Here is a 25,602-nt window from a genome sequence, read left to right on the forward strand (position 1 = left end):
TCTAAAATTCTGCACTTAAGGGGCACCTGGGTGGCTCAGTCGGTTAAGCATCCAACTTCGGCTCGGGTCATGATCTCATAGTTCGTGAGTTCGAGCCCCGCGTCAGGCTCTGTGCTGACAGCTCAGAGCCTGGAGCCTGCTTCACATTCTGTGTCTCCCTCTCTCTCTGACCCTCTCCTGTTCATGCTCTGTCTTTCTCTGTCTCAAAAATAAACGTTTAAAAAAATTAAAAAAAGATAAATAAAACTCTGCACTTAAATTTTTTTTAAAACTTTTAACATTTATATTTGAGAGAGAGAGAGAGAGAGAAAGAGAGAGAGAGAGAGAGAGAGAGAGAGAGAGAGAGAGAGAGAAACAGAGCACAAGCAGGGGAGGGGCAGAGAGAGAGACACAGAATCCGAAGCAGGGTCCAGGCTCTGAGCTGTCAGCACACAGCTCGATGCAGGGCTTGAACCCACGAACTGTGATCATGACCTGAGCCAAAGTCAGATGCTCAACTGGCTGAGCCACCCAGATGCCCCTGAAGTTCTACATTAAAAAAAATGTTTTTAATGTTTATTTATTTTTGACAGAGAGGGAAACAGAGCATGAGTGGGGGAGGGGCAGAGAGAGAGGGAGAACAGAATCTGAAGCAGGCTCCAGGCTCTGAGCTGTCAGCTCCCCCGGGCTCGAACTCACGGACCTCGAGGTCATGACCTGAGCTGATGTTGGACACTCAACCGAATGAGCCACCCAGGCGCCCCTGAAATTCTGCATTTTTAACATGTGTCCTGGGGCTCCATCCATGGTGCAACCAGGAGCTATGTGGTGATACAAAGTCAGTAACTGCAACTCAGAATTTAGACTTCCGCTTATTCTAGTCGGAAGAGAATATCAAAAAATGAAGTAAAAATTTAACAAGGAAACAGCTGAATTTTAGCAGCTGATAAGCTGGTTAAGTTAGAGTCCATTAGCTTGTGTTGACAGCTAGAAACGCTACACAAATAAATGAACATATCCACAAAGGATCAAAACATCCTGACTTACAAAACACTTTATGCTGCATTTAGGCAAGGGCAGGCTGGGGGTTTTCAAACACTGGTCAGTGTGAACACTGCTTCCTGTAACAGGAAGAAACCTCATTTCAGCACTGGAGACGGTTGTAAAACCCACCTGAAGGCATTAAACAAAATGGGACAATGAGGCAGAAACAGCTTTCCTCAAAAATCTGTGTATAGGAGAGCTGACAATGTATCTTCTGCTGAGAAATGCAGCAGGATCATATCGTTTTGCCCTCAAGCAGCATGAAATGCTCTCGGAACAGATGAACTCTGGGCTCGTCACCACTGGCCCACTGCTGAGAAAGTCAGAGGCTGCATTTGCTCTTTTGAGAGAATATGAGGTGACAAGGCACCAGTCAGCAGATTACTCGTAATGCCATCAAATGTCGGTCTTTTTAATTTTTCCCTGAATAATGGCTGATTTCAACTCCACTGGGTTAACAAGTTATGTAAGAAGACAGAACTCCTAGCTTGCTGTTCTTTGTCTCGAACCTCTTCCTGATTTGGTAAGGAACCGGTTAATTATTCCCTCAATTTCACAAATCTTGTTTTTAGGGTAAATTGGCCAACATTTCATAAGCACAGGCTGGTCTGAACAGATCAGAGGAGAAAAGGGGAACTGCGGCCACCACCCCCACTAAACCCTCAGAAGCTGCAGAATGGTGATAAACCTCTTCTCTACCTTGCTTTCTTCCAATGAATCAACAAACTGGTCTGTAAATTTAGACTTCCATGTAGCCAGTGACCCCTGAATGCACCGACATGCTGAGTCATGTGGAGGGCAGGGGCAAGATAGAAGAGCTTTCATTTACATCCAAGTGGGCTGCTGGATCCGAACACGTGGGATCAAAGGGAGTGGAGACAAAGAAAGTGTGGGTCTGTGGAGGAAGGAGCGGTGCTCCTGTCAGGGGGTGGGGTGGTGAGGAGGGGGCACAGCCTCGACTTGGCATCTTCCTAGAGGAATGGCGCAATGGCTTCTGTGTTCCAGCCAGCATGGGAGCAGAGGTCAGCTCAGGGAGCTCTGTTAGTGACTGAACTGTAAGAAAGGCTTTCCCCGTCGACTGGGACACATGGGACATGAAGAACTAGTGAGCCAACAAACTTTGTTTTCTGATGGTACAACAAATTGAAAACTGTTTATGGGGGCACCACAAATTCAACAGTGGTAACTAGAATCTTGCTGGGCAATGTGAATTGTGTGAGAGAGAGAAGGGTTGATTCAACTCTGAGATACCTACTGTGAGCACCTTTCTACTCTGAGCTTTGGTATGGGACTGTTAAACTTTAATGTGAGGCTGTTCCAATTGTCTTTCCCTCCTTCCTCCCAGGGGCCAATTATTTTCATTCAAGACTATTACTGATAAAGTTTCAATGATCCCCATTAGAGTCTAAGGTAAGTCAAGAATTTTGGCAATAAAATTACTTTCCTGGGGTTTCTGGGTGGCTTGGGTGGTTGAGCGTGTCTGACTCTTGATTTTGGCTCAGGTCATGATCCCAGGGTTGTGGGACAGTCCCTCTAGGGTCTCCACACTGAGCATGGAGCCTGCTGAAGATTTCTTTCTCTGTCTGTCTCTCTCTCTCCCTCAGCTCCTCTCCCCTGCTCTTGTACTTTCTTTCTCTTTCTAAAATAAAAATAAATCAATAAATCAAATTATTTTCTTTAGGGTATTCACAATGAACACTTTAGTACTGCAAATGTTCCTTGAAGAGACTTCAAAAACTAGAAGTTCATTAACCTTTAAAAATCTTCCCAGTGTGTGCCATTTTCTTCAGCCTTCTCCACTGCAGGAGCAATGATGTAGCTGATGTGTGTGGGGGCATGCTCATATCTTCAAAAGATAGGCTTTCCTGGAAGATATTTTTTTTTTTAATAGAAATAGCTTCTTTTTTAATGGTACGATGTATTTTATGTTTGCCCTTTAAAATCCCATCACAGTAAACAATGGATATGGTAAATATGAGTTTTTCTGACTCAGATTCAAGTCATAGTGAGAGTAGTGATGATGGCTAGCAAGGTCAGCTTTGGAGACTTGCAAAAGTCATGTAGTGTCTCTTTCTCATGAACACTAGAAATATAAGCTTCCTGGATCTGACAGGAGAGAAAGGGAACGTGTCCTAGAATAAAGGCCATTTAAAAGTAGCAAAGGTACATTGAAAAGGGCATCTTTTGGGATGAGCACTGGGTGTTGTATGGAAACTAATTTGACAATAAATTTCATATAATAAAAAAAAAAAGAACACCTAATAAAAACTTTAAAAAAAAAGTAGCAAAGGTAGTAGGTATGGTTTTAAAACAGTGAACTTACATAAAATCCTGGGGAAAAGGCACTTGAAGAAAAATTGAGACTGATGTGCTGAGTTTCTCTTAAATTGTTCACAGAACAGTAAAGAGGTAAGAAAGGAAATCCTTATTCTGAGGTATAATGCATGCCACACATACTTTCAAAGACTGAGACTGGATACTATGTATTGTTTGGTCGGGTTGTATCAAAATGTTGGTCACGCTAGAAATGCCTGTTAAACTAGGCTTCTCACAGTGTAACTCTAGATTACTTCACTGTGGAAGGGAGCCTATTATTTTGTTTTCTAACTTTTATGATTATAAAATACACACGTCTTGTGAAATATGAGTCATATTGAAGAGCGAATGTAGGATACTAAAAGTGACCTGTAATCGTATCTCCCAGAGATAATCACTGTTGAAGCTTTGATGTATTTTTTCCTAGTATTTTTTCTTTATCTTTTTGGCTTCTTTTGAAAATCCATGATTCCACACCTCCTTTTTTCAACTAACATAAATAATCTCCCATTTTATTAAAATTAATCAAAATATATTAATAACTATATTAATATTATACAATACCACAATTTGTTAAATTATCCTCTTTTTCTTAGGCAAAATTATCACTTTTTTGAGTGCCTATTTGTGTGCCAGACATTGTAGATATCTTCATAATAGTTTCATGAAGCTGGTATCTCCATTTTATAGGTGAGAAAACTGAGGATCAGAGAGGTCAGGGAACCTAATCAAAGCAACACAACTCATAAGTGTAATGAGTAGCAATTAGGCTCAGATTAGAAATTAGATCTCAGTTATGGCCTTAATGGTTTTTTTCTACACAATGCTGCCTCCTAATTCCTTTAGGGATAGCTAAGGGGCGCCTGGGTAGCTCAGTCGGTTGAGTGACCGACTTTGGCTCAGGTCATGATCTCACGGTTTTTGAGTTTGAGCCCCTCATTGGGCTCTGTACTGACAGCTCAGAGCCTGGAGCTTGCTTCAGATTCTGTGTATCCTGCTTGTGCTCCGTCTCTCTCTCTCTTGAAAATAAATAAAACATTAAAAAAAATTATTTAGGGACAGCTAAGATACACTGGTCCTTAACAAAATTTGGAAGTGTGTCTTTCAGTATGTTCCCAATAGTCTCCTTCTGAGACTTTTTCCTTGGTGCATTCTCTCCTCACATGCAAACCTTTTAGTTCCTTCTTCCTTGGCTCAGAGTGTCAAAATACTGAGGGAGGGAGAGAGAATGGTGCTGACACTAAGCTTATTCTCATCCTTCCTCTCCCCTGGGATTAGCTCCAGCTGAGGTCCCCCCATCCAACTCTGAGCACTCCGTCCTCAGACTGACTCATGGAAGTGTGGGAGGGGCTCCAAGAATGTGGGCTTTTTGAATTTAGTGAAATTCAGCATCTTTTTGTCAATGATGTGCGTGTAGGGGGAAAAGATAGGGAGAGAGAAAGCCTAAATCACACTTAGCATCAGAAAGACCGTCCACACCAGGGCTGATTGTAGGCTCAAAGAATTACCAAAGATAAAAGAAACTAGCACCCAAGAATCCAGTTTAGTTATATAAAAATCAAATGAGAGTCATTTGTATGGACTATTTGTGCAAATATCTGTGGAGCACTATAATTATATGTATTAAATATGTGCCAGATTTGATTTAATAGTTATAAAATTGCCTGCTTGCATCTTATAAAAAATTAGAACAATGAACTCATCTATCTTATATGATAAACATATTAAGGAGGGCAAGACTGAGTGTAGAGAAAATCTGGGGATACAGACCCATGTTTGCCAGCAGTGTGATCTGAGGTAATGCTACTTAAGAGTCTCAGTTTTCTCGGGGCAACTGGGTGGCTGAGTCGGTTAAGCACCTGACTCTTGATTTTGGCTCAGGTCATGATCTCATGGTTTGTGAGTTGGAATCCTGTGTGGGGCTCTGTGCTGACAATGAGGAGCCTGCTTGGGATTCTCTCTCTCTCTCTGCTCCCACCCTGCCCCTCCCCTCTGCTCCCCCCCCACCTCGCTCTCTCTCAAAATCAATAAACATTAAAAAAAAAAAGTCTGTTTCCTCACCTATAAAATGGGAACATGCTTCCTACCATCAAGAATTATAGGGGAAGATCATAAGTCAAAAAATGTATTCCTCCATCTTGCATGCTGCAGAGAATAGACATCGTACGTTGTAGGTGGTCCACACTCAGGTGTCAATGATAAATATTTTCAGAGTATTCTCATGAGTCAGGTACTATGTGAGGTGCTTATGGATCTGGTGCTGAATGATATTGGTAGGCTCTCTGCTCTTAGGGAACTCACATCCCAAAGGGGGAAGACTGATAGTTTTCAGTGATGTCAATTAAATGCCAGAGAAATTAGTAAAGCTTTATATTAACTGTACATTATAAATCACCCAGAATACTATGAAGGAGAAGTATTTTTAATAACAAAATTTTGAAAGATGGCTCACATACCTGCCATCCATCTCGGATCTTCTGATTAAAGATTCCATATTCGTATCGGATGCCATATCCATAGGCTGCAAGTCCCAAGGTTGCCATGGAATCCAAGAAGCAGGCTAAATTAAAGAGAACACAGGCAAAAAACAGAGTCATCAAGGTTAGTCCAAATTTCATCTTTCTTTAAAAAACACAGCAGCCAAAAGACATTTTCTCTAAAACACATTTGTATTTAAAAGCACAGAGACAGCTGTGGAGTGGGTATTCAATTTTTTAAAAATAACATTTTAAAATTGTTGGCATTTTTTTTTAGAACAGATAAAGAAGATGGCCTGCCTTAGATATATCCATTATTGTGTCTGTCACTCACACTACCCTTTCTAAGGGAAGCTGTCTCTATGGCCCCTACTTGAAAAGACGGCCCTAGGAGAGTATAATTTACATGTTACCATCTAAACAACTAGCTGGACATCTGTGGTAGCCTCTCTTTCTGGCTACTGGAATTCCAATGTTGTTCAGATATCAGGTGGCCATATGCTTCAGGGAGGCTGGGCCAGGAAATGAATCTTGCTTTGGTCTAAGCTTCTAAGCCAATCATGGGCACACAATGACCTACAATCTAAGGAGAGGTGCTAGGAAATCTGCAAGATGCAGTGAAAGATTTCTTTGCCCCTGCCATTTTTTTTTTTTTTATTTTTTTTTCCATGAGAGGAAAGCCAAAAGAACCACAAAGATCTGACAGAATCATGCTGTTGAACTAATCTTGGGACGGCCCAACTCCTGGAGTCCTTGTTTACTGACAACACATGTCCTTGTTGGTTGAACAAATTTTTGCTAGATTTTCTGTTACTTGTGGCTAAGAACATTAATGACAGAACCTCCGATCCAAAGCAGCCAATCAAAAGACTGAGTAGGGATCTATGTTGTGGCCAGAAGCAACCTGGGGGGTTACACTAATCTGATTGTCCCTCTCAGGAATTTGAACTGAGAAATATACAGAGAATGAGGAAATGTACAATAGGCTCTAAAACCTTTTGAAAAGAACATTTGTAGATCAAACAGAAATGGACTGAGTTAGGGTCATGCTGGGGCCCTAAAATGGAGAATCCACAAAAGCCAACAGCCAACGCCTTCAAGTTACTGTAACATCACAGTGGTCTTCTAGTCCCTATGTTCATGTAGCCTGACTCTCCCCCAGTTTCTGCTCTCTCAGAGCTGTGGCCACTTGTCTTTTCCTGGGTCACTCTCAAATTATTCTTAGAGCTTGACCAGAATGGGGTCCCAACCTTTTCAGTCAGGTAAAAATGAGGCTATCTAATGAGAATTACTCAAGCCTCATTCACCACTTCATTCTTTGACCTTACATCCTTATCAGGAGCTAGGTCATTAATGTCAGGCACAGAGTGGGGTTAACTCAGCCAACAAATAGGCCTGGGGCTTTACATGAAAGGCAGGCTGGTTGTCATTCTTAGATGAATATGCCACTGGTTCTGCTGGTCTTCCTATAGCCCCATGGAAAGCCTACTAAATTGTCCAATGGTTGACTTTATAAGGTAGTAAGTATCTCTAATACTAATAGCAGTATTAACGAACACTGCAACTAATGTAGTAAGGATTAAATGCTGCAAAATACACACAAATGGATTTCCCATAATTTGAAAGTGTGTGTAAAATTAAGAGTAAAATCATTTCGAAAAAGAAGAAATGGATTATTTTTCATAGAGCACAATCTGATACATACATGTATGATGGTACATTTCTATTACTCAATTTAAATTTCACATGTACATTGTATGTTAATTATACTAGAATTAAAATAAAAAAATAAGCAGTGACTGGGTGGCTCAGTCAGTTAAGCATCCGACTCTCATTTTTGGCTCAGGTCATGATCACATGGTTCATGAGATCAAGCCCTGCGTCAGGCTCTGCGCTGACAGCGTAGAGCCTGTTTAGGATTCTCTCTCTCCCTCTCTCTCTGCCCCTCCTCGACTCTCTTTCTCTTGCAAATATAAATAAACATTAAAAAAATAAAAAAATAAATTTCACAATACAACCTCATTGTAAAAAAACATTGAAACATTACAGATGGCATCAGTACCCTCTATTTTGCACTCTTCTCTAGGAAAGATCAGAGGGAATATTATACTTACAGAAAATATTTATTTTTTTAGTGTTTATTTATTTTTGAGAAAGAGAGAGAGAGAGAGAGAATCCCAAGCAGTCTCTGTACTGTCAACACAGAGCCAGATAAGGGGCTTGAACTCAAGAACCGTTAAGATCAGATGACCTGAGCTGAAATCAAGAGTCAGGAGCTTAACCAACTAAGCCACCCAGGTGCCCCAGAAAATATTTAATTTTTAAAAAACATAAATAGTATCACACTGTGTTACTTTTAATGTCACTTGGGGTTTTTTTCCTTCCCCCTGAGAGGTCTACCCAGAGAAGTATATACAGATCAATTTTACTGTTTTTATTTTTTACTGTAATATTTTTACTGTGTGTGTGTTTTTTTTTTTTTTTACTGCAATGTACATGTTCTAATACTTACTCTTATATCAATGGACATTAGGTTATTTCTAATATTTTGCCTTAATAAACAATACCGTAATAATTTTTTCACATGCCTCCTTGTGTACCTGTTTGAGCATATCTTTAGAGTAAATATCAGGAAGTTGAATTGCTTGGTCATAGGGAAGCGTATCTTTAATTTAATGGAGTTAGTATTTTTTTAAATGTTTTCTTTTACATTCGTTGAAAAAGCATTTCCTAGATAAAGCACTCAAATTGCGTCCAAACAAAAAAAAAAGATATTAATGAACTAAATCATACCAAAAATATAACAAGTGTATCACTGCCTACTAGTCAGTCAAAAAGCGAACTGTCAGGTGCATAAGACAACAACACGATGGTTAAACAACTGAGGTCATACCTCCCAAGTATGGGATTCGAGCAGCTATGGACAAATAACTGTGAAGTAAAGGGTCCGCTTTGGAAACCCTTCAGCGCACAGGAAGGAGCTGGTTAACTTTGGGGTTTTAAGCAATGTCTCCAAGGGGTTTAAGCAATGTCTCTTTTGTTCAAGTTCCCTTCTCTACTATTTGTGTAGAACTGATCAAACCATAGTGCAAACTCAAAAACAAATCCATCTATAACCAGCTCACACCTTGCACTCCTCCTACAGGGCCTTTCTGGTTCCTGTAAGCATGGTCTAAGGTACGCAGCATCTGAGAAGCCACTGACTGTCCAGACAACAGAACACACTCACCACGTCACTTACCAGCAAGCCTCCCAAGACCACCATTGCCAAGCCCGGCATCTTCTTCAATTTCTTCTAGCTCCTCCATATCCAATCCAAGCTAGTGATGAAAGGAAAACACACTGGATGCAGATACAAATGCAGGCCATTTCAGAAAGCATAGTCATTTCCTAAAGCTCTGGGTCAGGCACCTGGGTCATCTGTGTACTCCATTCTGTGGGCACCCTCACAGAGTATTCTGGCATCAGATGCCCGCTGCAGATGGTGGCGACCGCAGATGCATACCACACAAGATGGCACAGCAACAGCTCGGGGAGGAGGGGAGGCTCCAAATGTCCATTTCTGGCTCTGTTACTTCTTAGCTACCTGACTCTGGGCAAAGTAACTCTCCTTATACTTCTCTTATTTCAAAAACGAGGACAGGGCCCCCGGGTGGCTCAGCCAGTTAAGCGTCTGACTCTTGATTTTGGCTCAGGTCACCATCTTGTGGTGCGTGAGATCGAGCTCCACGTTGGGCTCTGCACTGAGTGTGGGGCCTGCTTGGGATTCTCTCTCTCCCTCTCTCTCTGCCCCTCGCCCCTCATGCGGATGCATCCTCTCTCTCTCACGCAATAAATAAATAAACATTTTAAAAAATAAAAAATGAGGATAATAGTATCTGCCTCATTTAGGGCTGCCATGAATTAAATGGGAGTATACAAAGCATTTAGAATTACCTTGAACAGATATTTCTCAATAAATATTAGCTACCCCTCATTTTTAAAATTATTTTTTTGTGTGTGCTAAGAGGTAAAACCTCAGGAATGGTCCAGTGCCACTCTGATACTAACTGGGCTGAAGGACTTTGAAAACTATCAAAAAGTATGAGGTCAGACCTTCTGGGATGAACTAAAGTTCATCTTTTCGTGACCAGAATATATTTACTCAGTAGGGTCAATGGTTGTTAACCCAAAACCAGTTACTGAGTCACTGCTCAGGAGACCTGGGGTCAGATAGCAGTCAGGGAAACAGCCCTGTGGGCCAACTGGTAAGGGCCAAAATCCTCTACTTCTTTCTGTGGTGCGTAAGGGACTATGGGAGGCCAATGAGCCTCTGTGACGCTGGTGATAGATGGAACTGGTTCCCAACCAGCTCCCTGACCCAGAGCATTTGGTGTGCACAGCCAGAGGCCACTGTCATCAGCATGGACTCGTGTCAGAATTGTGCAGCCCTGGAGATGACTCTGGACCGTTTATCTTGCAAGGAGGAAACTGACAGATAAATTAAATGACCTCTTCTATGTTGACTAGATAGTAACCTAGCCCATGCTTGGCTAATACTGGTTTGTTGTGAAAAGGACTGTATTCTTAGCTAAAAGTGATGCAATCCACAAAATCCAGAATTATTTAAAATGGAAACATAATTAAACATATTTACAAACATCCATAAAAATTAAAAGCATGAAGTTGATGCCCAGGTTTTCATGGAGCCACCTACTTGGATCCCCACCTTTATCCCAAAAGTGGCTTTCTCACACCAGTGTCAATAACTAAATCTTCTCAGAATTCAAGAATGGCTTTGTCTGTTTACTGTTGAAGAGGTTTTCAAATTTGCTCCCTGGTGACTAGAGTTTACTGGGGTCCTTGTGCAAGCCAACAACACAATGGTTAAGCAACTCAGGTAATACCACACAAATATGTGACTTGAGTAGCTGTGAACAAATAACAGTGAAATAAAGGAGAGGCCACTTTGGAAAAAACCTTTCTCGGTGCTAACGTCAACATTCAGGATGTTTTCAATTCTCAAAATGTAAATCTAAAGTAGGCTGTAAACCTTGAGTAGCTTGACAGGGGTTACTTTACCCACCTGCTTATGCGAGGGCGGGGAGGTATATTATTTTCGCCTGCTATCAGGGGACGCAAAGAAAGGGAAACAGGGGAGCTGCAATGATTCTTTCATAGAAAATACCTCTCGCACGTGAAGGAAAACAGTCCTTAGTGACAGCAGCTGGCCACATGAGACAATCCCATGCTAAGGAAAAGGAGTGGTTTGAACAATCTCTCATTTAGAACGTGTCTTTGCAAATACACATTTCTCCTTTCAATCACATGAAAAGGATTAAAAACTGTTTGTTTTTTAGCGTGGAGATCCCTGAGGCTCTGGGGAGAAACAGTTAAATACATTCATGAAAACAAATTAGCATATTGAGTTTCAGACCTCAAGCTCTTCATTTAAGGAGGAAGTGTATTTTACATCTCATTAAGCAATAAAGCAAGTATGTCAATGCAATTTTAAAAACCTATTATTTATACATGTTGCCTTGATGTATGAATAATAGGCAAACTTTGATCATTTTTAAAAGTAGACACGAAGGGCTCAGTTGGTGGAGCGTGTGTGTGACGCTTGATCTCGGGGTTGTGTGTTTGAGCCCCACAGTGGTGTAGAGATTACTCAAAAATAAATTCTTTAAAAAAAAAAAAAGTAGATAGGAGCCCAAAGTAAAACTTGTGATTCTGATAGCAGGGGCTCAGGTACTTTTAAAAGGCTTGTTCAGATGCTGATTCTTAACATGTAATTTGTAATGTGTCAACTGATTGCAAAAGAAAATTCTCATGAGGCAAAACCAGTTCTCTTTGTTTCTCTTAAACCAGAGATCTCCACTAGTTTATATTTCTAATTGTAATAGCCACAGATAAAGAAACAACTTTTCACTTTTTTTTTTTTTTTTTGGTGCTATGCTCCCAAGTTTCCTGAACTGAACTTGAAATTTAAGGGGAGAGAAGCAAAGATATATGGAGACAATGTACCTGGTAAATGGCCTCATCACAGGCATTTTGCAGGCCAAGGTTGATCATGGTGTTCTGTAATGTTCGGCCCATATAAAATTCCAAAGAGAGGTAATAAACTCTCTGAAAACAAAGAGAGGTCATGTTAATGCTAGAAGGCCAACCTTACTTGTCAACATAAAAGCACAAAAGGTCACCAATAAGAAACAAACAGACAAGACTACTTTAATACAAATTCAAATGAGACTCTTATAGAGGTATGAAGCGCTAAATAAAAGCATAACTGACAACTGGCTTTGAGAAAAACCATTTTATACCCTATTTTTGGCAAAGTAGTTTCTATGCCTAGGGAGAAAAAAAGCAAACTCATCCAACTAATCAGATTCAGTGTTTTGTGTGTGTGTGTGTGTGTGTGTGTGTGTGTGTGTTTCCTTCCTGTTCATAAACCTCATAAATTAAGCTATGTTTTGGACAGAAGTCAGACTGCCACAGCTCATCAATCATTTGTAAAATACTTATAGGATGAGAGTCAGGTGGGGTTGACTGTGATCATCTCGACTCATCCAAGAAACGTAAAGATTAACTCCTTCAAGATACACCCAAAGGCTAGACTATAGCCACTTTGACCACTGCAAGTAACACTGCGATTAATTATTTTAGGATACAATTATTCTTGAAAGGCTATGATCTGGCAATAACAAAAGATTACCTCAGGTTTATTGGGGTTTGTTCTTGATGAGGTGGGGAATTTCTCTAGCGACTTAGAAACTGTTGGCCTTTGACAGAAAGCCAGGTAAATACTATTTGAGCTGAATATGAAAGGTGCAAAGGTCAGAGTTGCCTGAAACCTTTCAAAGTACAAGCGCAATTTACTAATTAAAAAAAGAGAGGAAGATCAGTGAATAACTTCATCATCCCCTTTTACGATGCCTTACTTTCCATATCAGTTCCCCTTTTCTTTTTGGCCAAACGCAAAACAACAAACATCTATAAATGCATCACTATAAAGCACTGCAAATTTTAGGAATTCTTTCATTTCCAGATAGGAAGAAGCAGAAAGAAAGTATTTGGTCAACCTGAAAACATAAAAAGAATATACTTCAACATAACAGATTTTTATTATAATATTTAACTCATTAGTTACACACATATATTTAGAATAAAATACTATATGAAAATTTCAACTTAGAAATTTCACTTTTTGCCACTTTCATTTAATGAAACAATTGGCTTTTAAGTGTTCCCATGGATAGTCAATATCCATATCTTCGTGGGTAGTATAATGCGATCTTCCAGAGTATATCATCATTATTTTTATCCCAGTGGTCTGAATATCTATAAAGCTGTTATTAGCTTATTAGATGCCTCTGTGTGAGTTGGGAAAAGGTATCTTTCCTGAGGCAGACACACACCAAAGAGGTGCATGGTGTCACTCACCCCCACGGATGTCCATGAGGCTAGTATAGCACAGGAAAGAACGCCTCAAGCCACACGTATCATTTGCATAATGTCAGTGCAGTTTTCCCCATTCTTCCCTGTACATTCATTATTTCAATAAAACCACAATGTATTATTGCTTTTCACATTTTAGTGATGCATAAAAAGCTTGTTTGCAATTGTGAGGTCACACCTGCAGATGACTACATGTGTTCATTTTCTTTGCTTCCCTTTTAATGAATTAGCATGGACTTAAGACATTTCAAGACATTTCAAGGTCTTCCTAAAAAAATGTTGTTGCTTAAAGTAATTGAAAAAGCACCTCATTATATGACAGACTTTACAAGCACATGAATTTAAAGTGATTTCCTGTTTTCTCATAAATAACTTTCGGCAGGGAGGAAACCTCATCTCCTATTTGGGGATATATGAGACCTTGAAAAATTGAACTCTCTCCAACCTGAGTCAGTGGTCTCTGAACACTTAAAACATACTCCTGGTAGTAAAATATTTGAACATCTCCAACACACCTTAAAAACTGGGTACATGCACTACTGTTACTGACATTTTATGTATATATTACATAAAGTGGACATTTTCAAAAGGCTTATAAAAAGACACAAGAACTAATATTTTAAAAATAATATTATTTTTATTTCTAGCATCAATCAGAGGACCCGGGTACTTCTGGGAAGACATATGAACAGGTGGCAACACAACTGACTTGCAGGACAGGTAAGAGTTGAGCGTGGAGACATGTGGAGGGAAGGGCAATCGCACATGACAGGTGCACTGTGGGCAGAGGCCCAGAAGTGGGGAGTACAGGGCAGGGACAGGGACAGAAGATTGGTTTGGTGGGAAAGCAAGGTAGGTCCAGGAGAATAATGGGAGATAGGATAGGAGGGACAGATTCATCTGGACTGAGAAGGACCTTAAATGCATGACTGTGACAGGCAGTGGGGGCCATGATATCTGAACAGAGGGCAACATGTGTTCCTTTAGGAAGCTTAATTGGGCTACAGTGCCCAGAGGGAGATGGGATTGCATACCTAGATGCCTCCAGGAGCCAGGCAGGGAAAATAAATGTGTAATGGAAGTCACATGAAACAATGAGGACTCCTGGGCCAAGAACTGGGGTGTGTGTGTCCTGCTCGAAGGCACTGAAAATTTAACTGCTTACAGTTGTCTCGCTGGCCAAACAAAACACAGTGTCTAGCCACATTCAGCCACACACTGCCAGCTTTACCACTCAGTGGAAAGCAAGGTAACCGCTCAGAAGTCTACTTCATACACCAGGAGCCTGGGCCTCAAGCTCAGAAAAGGGAGAATGCAGGGGAGTGGGTAATTTCAAGAGGACCCACGGGAATCAGCAGAATTTGGCAACTTGTTGAATGAAGAATCTAGGAGAAGATCAAAGGTGAGTCTACAGCGTTGTGTCTGGGTGACTGCCAGGAGGGCAATGCCATTAAATTAGAAACAGAAGATAGGTCAGGATTGGGTGGGGGTGGGGGGGTGATGATTTGAGTTTGAGGAAATAGGAAGAGATTTAAGTATGTATGTTCACTGAGCACTCAGAAAGTAGGAATGGAGTCTGAAAAGGAACTCAGGCTAGAGGTCCAGATTTGGGATTCATCTGCATGGTTCCCAGAGAGCAGGGGAGACGGGAGGGAAGCTTGGACACATTTACTGGCTCCATTCTCTGCTCTAATGAGGCCAGGGATCTCCTGTTTAGGGGAACTGTCACAAAGGAGATACTTTATTATTTTTGTTCATTTTATTTTAGAGAGAGAGCGTGAGCATGATTGGGTAGAAGGGCAAAGGAAGGGAGGGAGGGAGAGAGGAACAGGGAGAGAGGATGCATCTTAAGCAGGTTCCACGCTCAGCACGGAGCCTGACAAGGAGCTTGATCCCACAACTCTGGGATCATGACCTGAGCCAAAATCAAGAGTCAGATGCTCAACCGAGCCACCCGGGAACCCCTGAGGAGACAGTTTATTAACACGTGTGGAATGAATCTTGTTTGCTGTTGTATCCCCAGTGTATCATTCTCAGAATACCCAGTGTATACCTGCACTCAGGGCCAGTGAAGAAACTAGCCAGAGGACAGAAGAACAATAAAGTACCAGATAAGGCCACTGAAGGAGAAACATACAAGGTCAGTGTATTCTATGGTGCTAAAGGCTATGGAGGGGTGTGTGGGGGGTGGGGGTAAGGTTCTAAAATATGGCTCATTGCCTCACTCTCCAGCTTAAAAACTTATAAAAGTATTTTTAATGGGAAGTCCCAAGCTGCAGTCCCTTCTATGCAAATAAAAAGATACAATAAATAGAATACACAAAGTGCTTTCTAAGATTATATTTTAGCAGTTGCCACCTTTGGGTAGAGGCCTAGGCTTCTGGGGCACAGAAGCATTTGAAAGCTTTGTTACAGCTGCAGTTTCTTACTATGAGAATTTCTTTTGCTCATTGGTTCTTTGGAGTATTCTTTCTTTTCATGCTTTTACATATTGAAAATAGTCCTAATAAATGTTTATATGCATTTCCCACTGCCTCCTGGGTATATTCCACTTTCACCCTTTCCAAGATGCCTCCAGCCAGTCTTTCCAGTTTCCTCTCCAATACTTACTCACACCCACCTCGTTATGCACAACACAACACCTCTCCCTGCCAGGTTCCTTCCAACCTTGGCACCCCACCTTCCTAGGTTGGCCAGGTTGGCCTGGGTTGTCCCTCTGTGCGCCCGAAACCTCCCTAAGGACCCCTGCATTCCAGCCCCCGCGCAGTGGACAGGGGTAGTCTGTGAACACCAGCAGCTCCTCGGTAGGTCTCAGAGGCCAGAGCACGTCCTGGCCCTTTGCCTCCAGCCCGCAGGAAAACAAGGAAGTGCAGGAGCTCCACACCCCACTCACTGGTAGGAACTGCTGGGAGCCAGCGGGCAGAGCTCTGACTGCGGGGGCGGCACCCTTGCCCCTCCCTCCCCACCTCAGACGGGATGAGAAGCCCGGGTCATCCACGCATCCCCCAATCTAGCCCCTCCAAAGCCTCTAGGGGCAGCGAGGCACCTTCCTTCATCTCCTCTTTTCTGCCTCCTCTTCATGCCCCCCCACTCTCCCAGTTCACATTCCCCTTTCACGGCCAATTTGTCTCCCCTCTCTAAACATTAAACTTAGCCAAGGCAGCGCTTTTGTTCATTTTGTTCGGGGCCGCCTGGCCCAGAACTGTGCCTGGCGTGCAGGCAGGAGGCGCCCGAGACCTCCTATTAAACGCAGATGAGCAGAGACGTTCCAAAAAAGTTAGTGAAATAAGCGGGCAGCGAGGGTAACCTGGGCGGTCGCCCACTGGGCGGTCGCCGGAGCCCACGGGCGCGGCGGCTCGGGTGGGGCTGGTGCGCGGCGCCGCCGCACCCGGGTGGGGCTCTGGTGGAGTGGCGCAGTGCCGTCCCCTGCCTCCCGAACACGTCAAGCCCGGGCTTCTGGGGGCACTTCCCCGCGGGGGACGGGGGCAAGAACGGGGTGAAGAGGGTCACTCCGGGGGCTCCTCCCGCCGGGCCGGTACCTTGGGGCACTTCTCGTAGTAGTACTGCTGCGTGCGGATCCAGCGCCCCACCAGGTGGTCGCGCACCGTGTGCGCCAGCGCGAAGAAGTAGTCGCGGGGGGTGGCCACGTTGCGGTCCTTGACCAGCGTGAAGTGCAGGTGCCGGTTGAAGCCTTTCTTCAGCTCGGCCACGTTCTCCACGCCCACGATGCCGCGGATGCTGATCTGCCGCCGCTTCTCCTGGTCCGTCAGGGGCTTGGCCATGGCGGCGGCGGCGGGGGCTGAGCAGCTAGCGGGACTAGCGGCCTGGCGCCGGAGGCAGGACCGGCGGAGCGGGCTCCGCGCCGCGCACCGCCGCTTTTGAGTCTGAAGAAAGTTTGGGGTCCGCCCCTGGGCGCGGCGCCGCCCCGGGTCCGGCCCGCCGGCCGCGGGGCGGAGGGAGGACCTGGCCCGCCCTGGACTCCGCGGCCTCCGCGTCGGGGGCGTCGGGGGCGGGGCGCGCGCGGGACCCCTGCCGGCCGGAGTGTGCGCGCCCGCCGAGCCGGGCTGGGGCGGGGCGCGCGCGGGACCCCTGCCGGCCGGAGTGTGCGCACCAGCCCTGCCGGGCTGGGGCGGGGTGGGGCCGGGGCCGGGGCGGGGGGCCGGGGGCGGGGCCGGGACCGGGGCCGGGGCCGCGGCGGGGTGGGGCCGGGGCTGGGCTGAGCCCTCTGGGCGGTCCAGGGCGGGACCTCCGGCTGGTCACGTAGCCACTCGGCGGCTCGTTTCCGAATGCGGGAATCCGGGAGGACGGCAGGTGTCCTGTCAACCCACTGGAGATGCTCGGCTTTAGGAGGACGTCTGAAAGCACGTTGTCGGCAAACTTTTGTTTTACAGAAGTTTACCTGCTGTGTCGTCATTTCTCACCTGGAAGGGGTGCCACCAATAAGCATCTGAAGGGATCAGCACGCCTTTACTTCAGCTGTCCAGTCCCACTTGTCAGTCCGTGGCATTGCCCCACCTTGGATCCCAGACTTCAGAAGGAAATCCCAGGGTGCCTCTTTTGCTTTCAGCTAAAAGGACTCAAGGATTCGAATTTCTTGACTCCTCAGACCCACATTTGCCCTGGCAAAAGCCCCCTACTGCTCATCTGTAGAGACAACTTAGTAAGAATCAGAAAGTCCTGCGTTGGACCTTTGGGCTGATGAGGCGGCAGGAGCTTTTACGTTAGGCCTCTTGTTTGAATTACCTTTTAGTTTTTAATTTTTTATTTAATTTTTTATTTGAGAGAGAGAGAGAGAGAGAGAGAGAGGGAGACACAGAATCCAAAGCAGGCTCCAGGCTCTGAGCTGTCAGCACAGAGCCTGAGGCAGGGCTGAAACTCAGGAACCTGGAGATCGTGACCTGAGCTGAAGTTGGAAGCTTAATCGACTGAGCCACCCAGGCACCCCTGAATTACCTTTTAAAGGAAGGTGGGGTGCAGTAGGGAGAAAAGAAAAGGGTCTATGTGTGGAAAGTGAAGGGATAACTCACTGAGCCAGTTGCCGTGTTAACAAGTTGCCCACAAAGCAGTCTGTGTTAATCTGTAGTACAGGCTGATCTTTGCACACTGTTTGCCTCCAGCTTGGGTGCTATTTGTGTGTGTGTGTGTGTGTGTGTGTGTGTGTGTAAGCCTTGGAAAAGGCAAACACGTGCTGTTTTAGGATGTCATCAGAGGCTTTTGCTTCTTCAACAAAGGGTGGTGTTAATCTATCAGACTCTATCAGAAACAGTCCATTGCCAGAATTGCCAGCAATGACTTGTGCTATTCCTGCTGCTCAACTACCGGTCCCCCGCGGGTGCTATGATGAAATGGCACTTGTGAATACCTGAACAAACTGTCCGGACCTCACAGGACAAGTATAAGTTGCCCATTGTCAGAAACGAACGTTGGGAAAGTGAGTTAATCCACGTCTTCAGAGAAGCAGATGCTAAGACATGATTAAACGTGCAAAGATTTTATCAGGGCAAATGCCTGTGGGAGAGAAAACGTAGAAGGAGCCAAGTTAGCCTGGGAGAGTATCAGACTGTGAGGCTAGTTTGACCACCTCCCCCCACTCTGTACCACTGAAGGAGAGAGGGAGGGAAGAATGAGAAAGGACATCCCAGGCTGCCCTGAAGTCCTAGGAAGAACCAGCAAGGCCACAGGGCTGTTCTGGGGCCAAAGTCAACTGTCAGAGGTGGCCCTGTGCTCTCTGAGTCATCGGTGGGACCATGCCCCGGAGGCATGGCCCCTGTACAAGCACAGCGAGGCTGTCCAGGAGGTCTGGGGCCCTTGCTCAGTTATGTTTTCTACAGTGGGAGGTCTCTGAGGCCCATCTGGGGGCCACCACAGAAAGATTTTAGATAGACATAGATTAACAGTCAGTATGTTTCTAAGTGGAGACGATTGTGTTGACATTCCACTTTCGGATTCATCAAAACTGCAGCCGGCGTTTCCTGAGGGCTCTGGCGAGGTGCTTAATGTGCATTCCCTCATTTAATCCTTTCACCTGCTCTGTGGGCAAGTTGTAGCTTTCTTCCCATTTTACAGATGAGGAAACCGAGGCTTAGGGAAAGTAAGCAGCTTGCTCAAGACCACTTGAATAAGGGGCTGAAGAGGTTTTCAGTTCTTTGCATGTTGTTTTCCCTCTTCTGAAACAGGGTTTGAGATCTATTTTATACACCTGAATTCTGACTGCCCTTCAGCTAACCTACTTACCCCATCCATGTGGTTTGCTTAGTACTGTTCTCTGGCCTTTTCACCTACTTCTAATCAGTTTTGAAATTCAGGGATATGTCAGAAGTCCAAAGTGACCCTGCAACAGGTCACTTGCACTCTGGGGATGGGCAGGATGAGGTGAGCTGAGGTTCATGTTCACTGAGCTTATTTAAGTACATTCCACTCAGTATATTTAATGTATGAGTCTGTCAACCAAGGCTACTACCTAGGCTCTGCTGTTTTAAATATTTAGTAAGATGACTGAGAGCCCAGACTTATTATACTGTTGAATTCCCTTAGAATCTGTAGACAGCACGGCTGACCGAATTGCCATCTCTGTAATTGTCTGTGACTGTGACCATTCACTTGCTACCTGAATATATTTGGCTTATCCTGAAGCAAGTGAGTGTTTCTGGCACTTTCAGATCCTGTCATATTTGATTTGCTCATTAATACGGTAGTTTGGCTTGTTAGGTGTGGCCCAGTGGGAGTTCCCGAAAAGCCAGAAATATTTAACAATCTGTCTTCTCCCCATCCATCAAATCACTGATGGTCTTAATATGCCTGGTGTGGAATATGCTGAGACTGGAGAATCACTTAGTGCCTCAATTTTGACTTCTGCCAAATAAGACTAAAGCTCTCTGTCCTGTTCACTCCACAAAATGGCTAAGCTCAAAAAAGGTATGCATGGAGAGATACTAGGCTATGTTAAAAGCATTCTTAAGATGTAAACTTTGGACTTGGGATTATGTTTGGAAATATTCATCAATATATTTTTTAATGTTTTTTTAAAATTTATTTTTGAAGGAGAGAGAGACAGAGGATGAGTGGGGGAGGAGCAGAGAGAGAGGGAGACACAGAAATTGAAGCAGGCTCCAGGCTCTATGCTGTCAGCACAGAGCCCGACGTGGGGCTTGAACTCACGAACTGTGAGATCATGACCTGAGCCGAAGTTGGTCGCTCAACTGACTGAGCCACCCAGGCGCCCCTATTCATCAATATTTTAAAAAATTATTTTTAATGTTTACTTTTGAGAGAGAGAGGCACACAGAGTGAGAGTGGGGGAGGGGCAGAGAGAGAGTGAGACACAGAATCCAAAGCAGGCTCCAGGCTCTGAGCTGTCAGCACAGAGCCCGACTCGGGGCTCGAGCCCACGGACTGTGAGATCATGACCTGAACCGAAGTCAGACGCTTAACTGACTGAGCCACCCAGGAGCCCCTACATTCGTCAATATTTCAATTTTCTCCTGGTAGTTTGCCTTTTCCCCATCTCCCTTGAGGAGCTGCTCTAGCACCTGTACTTATAAGCTCTGAGGAAAGACGTGAGCCTTCCTGGTTTGGGGGATGCATGAAGAGGAAGGGCTAAGGGCTGAGGAGACTGGGGCAGGAGTGAAAAGATGACATATCGGGTATGGGGGAGTAGAGACATAACTGATCTTGCAGCAAGGAGCCTGGAGCCTGCTTTTCTGGGGAGACAGCAGAAAACCCAGGTAGTCTGAGTCTGTGAAAGCAGTCTGGGATGTTGCTCTGCTTTCTTGGAAGATCCAGGGAGGTAGCAGGGCCCCAGGGAGGATGTGGCTGCTCGGAGGCTTTCAGTGGTCCAGGCTTAGATGTGTTCACAAAGACTCTCCACCCACCAGGAGCCAGGCTGGAGACCTGTGCGAAGCTGACTCAGAGAATACGGGGCGGGGGGGCGGGGGGGGGGGGAGAGAAGGGGGGCAGGGGGATGTCAAAGCCTGAGGCTTCCATCCCCCACCCCTTCCACTGGTGCCTTGGTCTCCAAATGAATGGACCAATTGACCGAGATCACATAGATGAAAAATAAAGCTGCATTTCTCATTTAACTGAGTTTATATACTGCTGTGTTTGCTTTAGCCTCTGGTATTATTCCTAACGCAACAATGCATGTTTCAGAAAAAGCTTTACCTTGTAATGGGAATGAATGTGAAGATTAATTCTGAGAAAATTTTGCAAAGAGATATGAACAAATTCTGACAAGTGAAGGGAAGTGAGAAATGGGCTAAGCACAGGGTTTCAGCAGATAATCATGATGCAACATGCCCTGGGGACAGCATCCCAGTAACCTTGGCTCAGGCCCTTTGTCATGTGCACACCTAGGTGAGCTCACATTTTGACTTACCCTTTGTGTGTGATTGATTAATTGTAAGCATTAACCAAATAAAACATAGACCGTAAGAAACTGTGGTTCCCTGAAAACCTTGTGGTTCTCCTGTACAAATATTATTGGGTTTTAGAATTTTGTTTCTTTAGAGGTTGATCTGAGAATCACCAACACCAGGTTCTCAAATGCCAGATACTTTAACATTTCTGAGCTGTGTAATTACCAACCTTTAAATCTCTATCAGTAAGGTGTTTAGATACTGAGGGCTTAAAACATATAACAGAGAAAAATAGTTTCCTTTTCACTTGATATTTTCAAGGATGGGTTCTGGGAGTTGGGATGCTATATTGAAAGCTGTTCTCATACACGAATGCACGGCTTTTCTTTCTGCATTTCTTGTTGTCTTCTACGGATTGTAGTTCACAAAGCATAGTTTTGCATAGCATAATCTATCTCTGTTTTTCAAATTCAATATTTCTAATTTATTGTTTTATTAGAAAAATATTTAAGTGCCTACTGTGTATCCAGCACTGGGCTGGGCACTTGAGATACATCTACTGACTATAGAGTAGCCAGATGCATTGTTTCCCTGGTAGTCTGTTTTCTGGGAACTACCTTCCTCTCTTGATCTCCTTCTCACTCCTTTATATTTAAGAATAAGTCTGTATACTTATTGTGGGAGTGGTCATTGTACAACTGGATCCAGGTTGTACAACCATGACTACAGGACTCCCTTATGGTCATGTACCAGGTGAAGAAGGACCTGCAAGTATTGGCCAACTTGGAAAGTCAACAAAGTAATCATTGAATGAGCACCCACTGTATACAAGGTACGGTGTTCACGGCTAATGGTACAAAAAATCGAGGCCACAGTCTCTGCCTTACCAAGAACTTTAAACTATGTTAAGTTACCACAGTCACATGAAAATACAAGGCAGAACAATGCTAAAGGAAAAAAAAAAAAATAGCCAGGACCTTAAGTGCTATCTAAGTTCACAGGAAGGAAAGAGCAACTTGTCTTTGTCTTGAGGTCAAATGACAGCAGCTCTTTCTCTTTCTTCCTGGAAGTTCTATCTCCTCTTCCACCCTCTTGAATGATAGTATCTTAGTCATGGAATCATAATACACTCCCAGTTTAAGATGAAAACATGAAGTTTCACCTCACTCATAATTTTCATGACAAACCATCTTTCACGTTTTTGAGGGTAAGATTTAGTGCGAGAACTGCAGAGACAGGCTCACACCAGCAGGTGGAGGAATGTGCCGTTTGAACTTGACCTCTCAGGTTATCCAGTGGTTCTGCAAAGGTTGAGATTGCAATTTTAATTACTGCCTTAGTTCTCTTTCTTTGTTCCAGATATTTCTGCACCAAAGTACCCTGAAAAAATACCCATATTCTGAAGAAGATAAATCAAAATTGATTATTTTCGTCACTGGGGCCAGAGCATAAAGTTTGTCCCTTTCAAAATTGGAGATGTAAAATATTGAAATCTAAAGAAACAATTTATTCTGAGACAGAATATTGGAAAAGTCTTAAAATTAAAAAAGAAAGCATGGGATCTTAACATTCTTTTTTTTATTTAAAAAAATTTTTTATGTTTACTTTTGAGAAAGAGAGAGAGACAGAATGCAAGCAGGGGAGGGGCAGAGAGACAGGGAGACACAGAATCTGAAGCAGCCTCCAGGCTCTGAGCTGTCAGCACAGTGCCCCATGCAGGGCTCGAGCCCACGAACCATGAGATCATGACCTGAGCTGAAGTCAGATGCTTAACTGACTGAGCCACCCAGGTGCCCCAGGATCTTAACATTCTTATGCTAGATTTAGGACACACCTAAGTTGGGTGTGCTAGTAGGCTTCCCAGTCAACTACGAGTTTACAGGATTAGAATGGCAGAGCAGAGGGGTCTCCACTAGAGAGGTTTTCAAGGCTATCTGGGCATGTCTGAACTGATAAAACAGGCCTGAGTGAAGTCAAGTGCCCAGGGGAGGTTGAAGTCATCTGGGAGGAAGTCAAGTCATGCCCACTGTGGGGTTCAGGTGTATATGAGCATGTCTGGCAAGCTGTTGGTGGTAAGGTCTGAGGAGCTTCCTGGGTGAGAACTCACCCTAAGGGCAAAAGGAATCTGGTGATAAGCTCGAGCCAGGAGGAAACCTTAGTTGTCAGAGGGGAGCAGTGTGTCTGACTGGGACATTGTAGCAATCTCTTGATTGTATTCTGTAGTCTAGCTACTTAGAAGCATGTGCTTCATTGGGACATAGAGGGCTATGGTAAAAACGGAATGAATTTTTGCATTAAGCTTTATACAAAATACTCAGATCCCAGAAACACTGTTTTCCCTTCCAACTTGAACAGGTGAGTCATTCTCTTGCATTTCACTCCTGCACAGCTTGGAGGAGGGTCTGGAAAAACTGCTTGCTCAAGGGGCAGAGGCGGTTGCCAGCAGAATTGGGAGCACATGGAGACACCTTCTGGAGACTTCCAGAAATACAGGACGTGTTATATAGGGGCTGGAGGTTTGGTAGCAAGAACCAGGGACATTTGTGTTGGAGTTAATGGGATGTCCTCTGACTCAGAGGCTTGTTAAGAACTGGAGAAATAGGCATTACAGATATACTATTAGCCAAGTTCTTAGAATGATAAAACATCTACTAAAAGAATCTTCATAACTGTGTCTCTCTTGATGTATAAGCTTTTTTTGTAAAACCCCATTTCTTGGGTAATATTTTTAAATTTTTTCTTTAACGTTTATTTTTGAGAAGAGACAGAGCACGAGTGGGGGAGGAGATAGAAAGAGGGAGACACAGAATCTGAAACAGGCTCCGGGCTCTGAGCTGTCAGCACAGAGCCCGGTGCAGGGCTCCAACTCACGGAATGTAAGATCATGACCTGAGCTGAAGTCGGACGCTTAACCGACCGAGCCACCCAGGCGCCCCTTGGGTAATATTTTTATAGCAGTAAAACATATGCTGGTGGATAAATCTTAAGTTTATATCACAACAAATTTTACAAATGAAAAACGTGTGCACACCCACCTAGACTGATTTACAGAACATTATGAACAGCTTAGAAGTGCCCCCTGGGCATACTTCCACTCTCCCTCCCTAAGGGTAATCACCACCCTGATTTCCAATATTGCAAATTACTCTTGCCTCTTTTTTTTTTTTTTTTTTAATGTTTATTTATTTTTGAGAGAGTGCACAAGCGGGGAGGGGCAGAGAGAGAGGGGGACAGAGGATCCCACTGGGACTCTGTGCTGACAGCAGAGAGCCTGATGGGGGGCTTGAACTCACAGACTGTGAGATCACGACCTGAGCCAAAGTCAGACACTTAACTGACTGAACCACCCAGGCACCCCTCCTCTTGGCCTCTCTTAAACTTTGTATAAACGGAACCATACAGAACATCGATATTATGTTTCACCTGTTTTACTCAATACTATGCCTGCAAGTTTCATTTATGTTCTTGCCAAACTTCATGTTTTCATTGCTGTACAATATTCCATTATATGAATGTAGCACAATTGTATTTATCCATTTTACTGTTGGTGGACATTTGGGTCGTGTCCAGTTTTTGGATATTATGAACAATGCTGCCATAGAGATATCAGGACCTGCTTTTCCTGCACACATGCCCTCATTTGTCCGGATCTGATATATAATTTTTAATGGCATTTTTTTCCTTCCTGATGTAGAAAACTAATTTCCTGATGTAGAAAATGTGCAGTTCTCCTGAAGTAAAGGGATTGAAGTAAAGATGAAAGTAATTTGAAGAGAAGGCTAGGAAGAAAGCTGGCATTACTTAGACTAGCTGGGTACTGATACTTTTGAATACTCATTTGCTATCATAAGTTAAAGTGGCAACAATGTGAACTATGTCATTGCTCATGACAAATTTAAAAATAATTAAGATAGGGGTGCCTGGGTGGCTCAGTCAGTTGAGCATCCAACTCCTGGTTTCAGCTCAGGTCGTGATCCCAGGGTCGTGGGATGGAG

At 43.9% G+C, this 25,602-nt stretch overlaps 1 protein-coding gene across 1 annotated transcript in view; it reads right to left on the reverse strand.

Annotated features, from left to right (window-relative positions):
* The window catches only part of PYGL (glycogen phosphorylase L), a 43,433-nt gene extending 26,134 nt beyond the window's left edge, over nucleotides 1–17,299 (reverse strand). The window contains exons 1-4 of the mRNA XM_060619820.2: nucleotides 16,793–17,299; nucleotides 11,823–11,924; nucleotides 9,058–9,136; nucleotides 5,796–5,899 (exon numbers count right to left, since the gene is read on the reverse strand). Coding sequence (XP_060475803.1) covers nucleotides 5,796–5,899; nucleotides 9,058–9,136; nucleotides 11,823–11,924; nucleotides 16,793–17,035 — 528 coding nt within the window. The 5' untranslated portion in view covers nucleotides 17,036–17,299. The remainder of the gene's footprint in view (nucleotides 1–5,795; nucleotides 5,900–9,057; nucleotides 9,137–11,822; nucleotides 11,925–16,792) is intronic.
* Between the last annotated feature and the right edge of the window lie 8,303 nt (nucleotides 17,300–25,602).

This window comes from Panthera onca, chromosome B3, assembly GCF_046562875.1.
Source record: "Panthera onca isolate mPanOnc1 chromosome B3, mPanOnc1 haplotype 2, whole genome shotgun sequence".
Lineage (NCBI taxonomy): Eukaryota > Metazoa > Chordata > Mammalia > Carnivora > Felidae > Panthera > Panthera onca.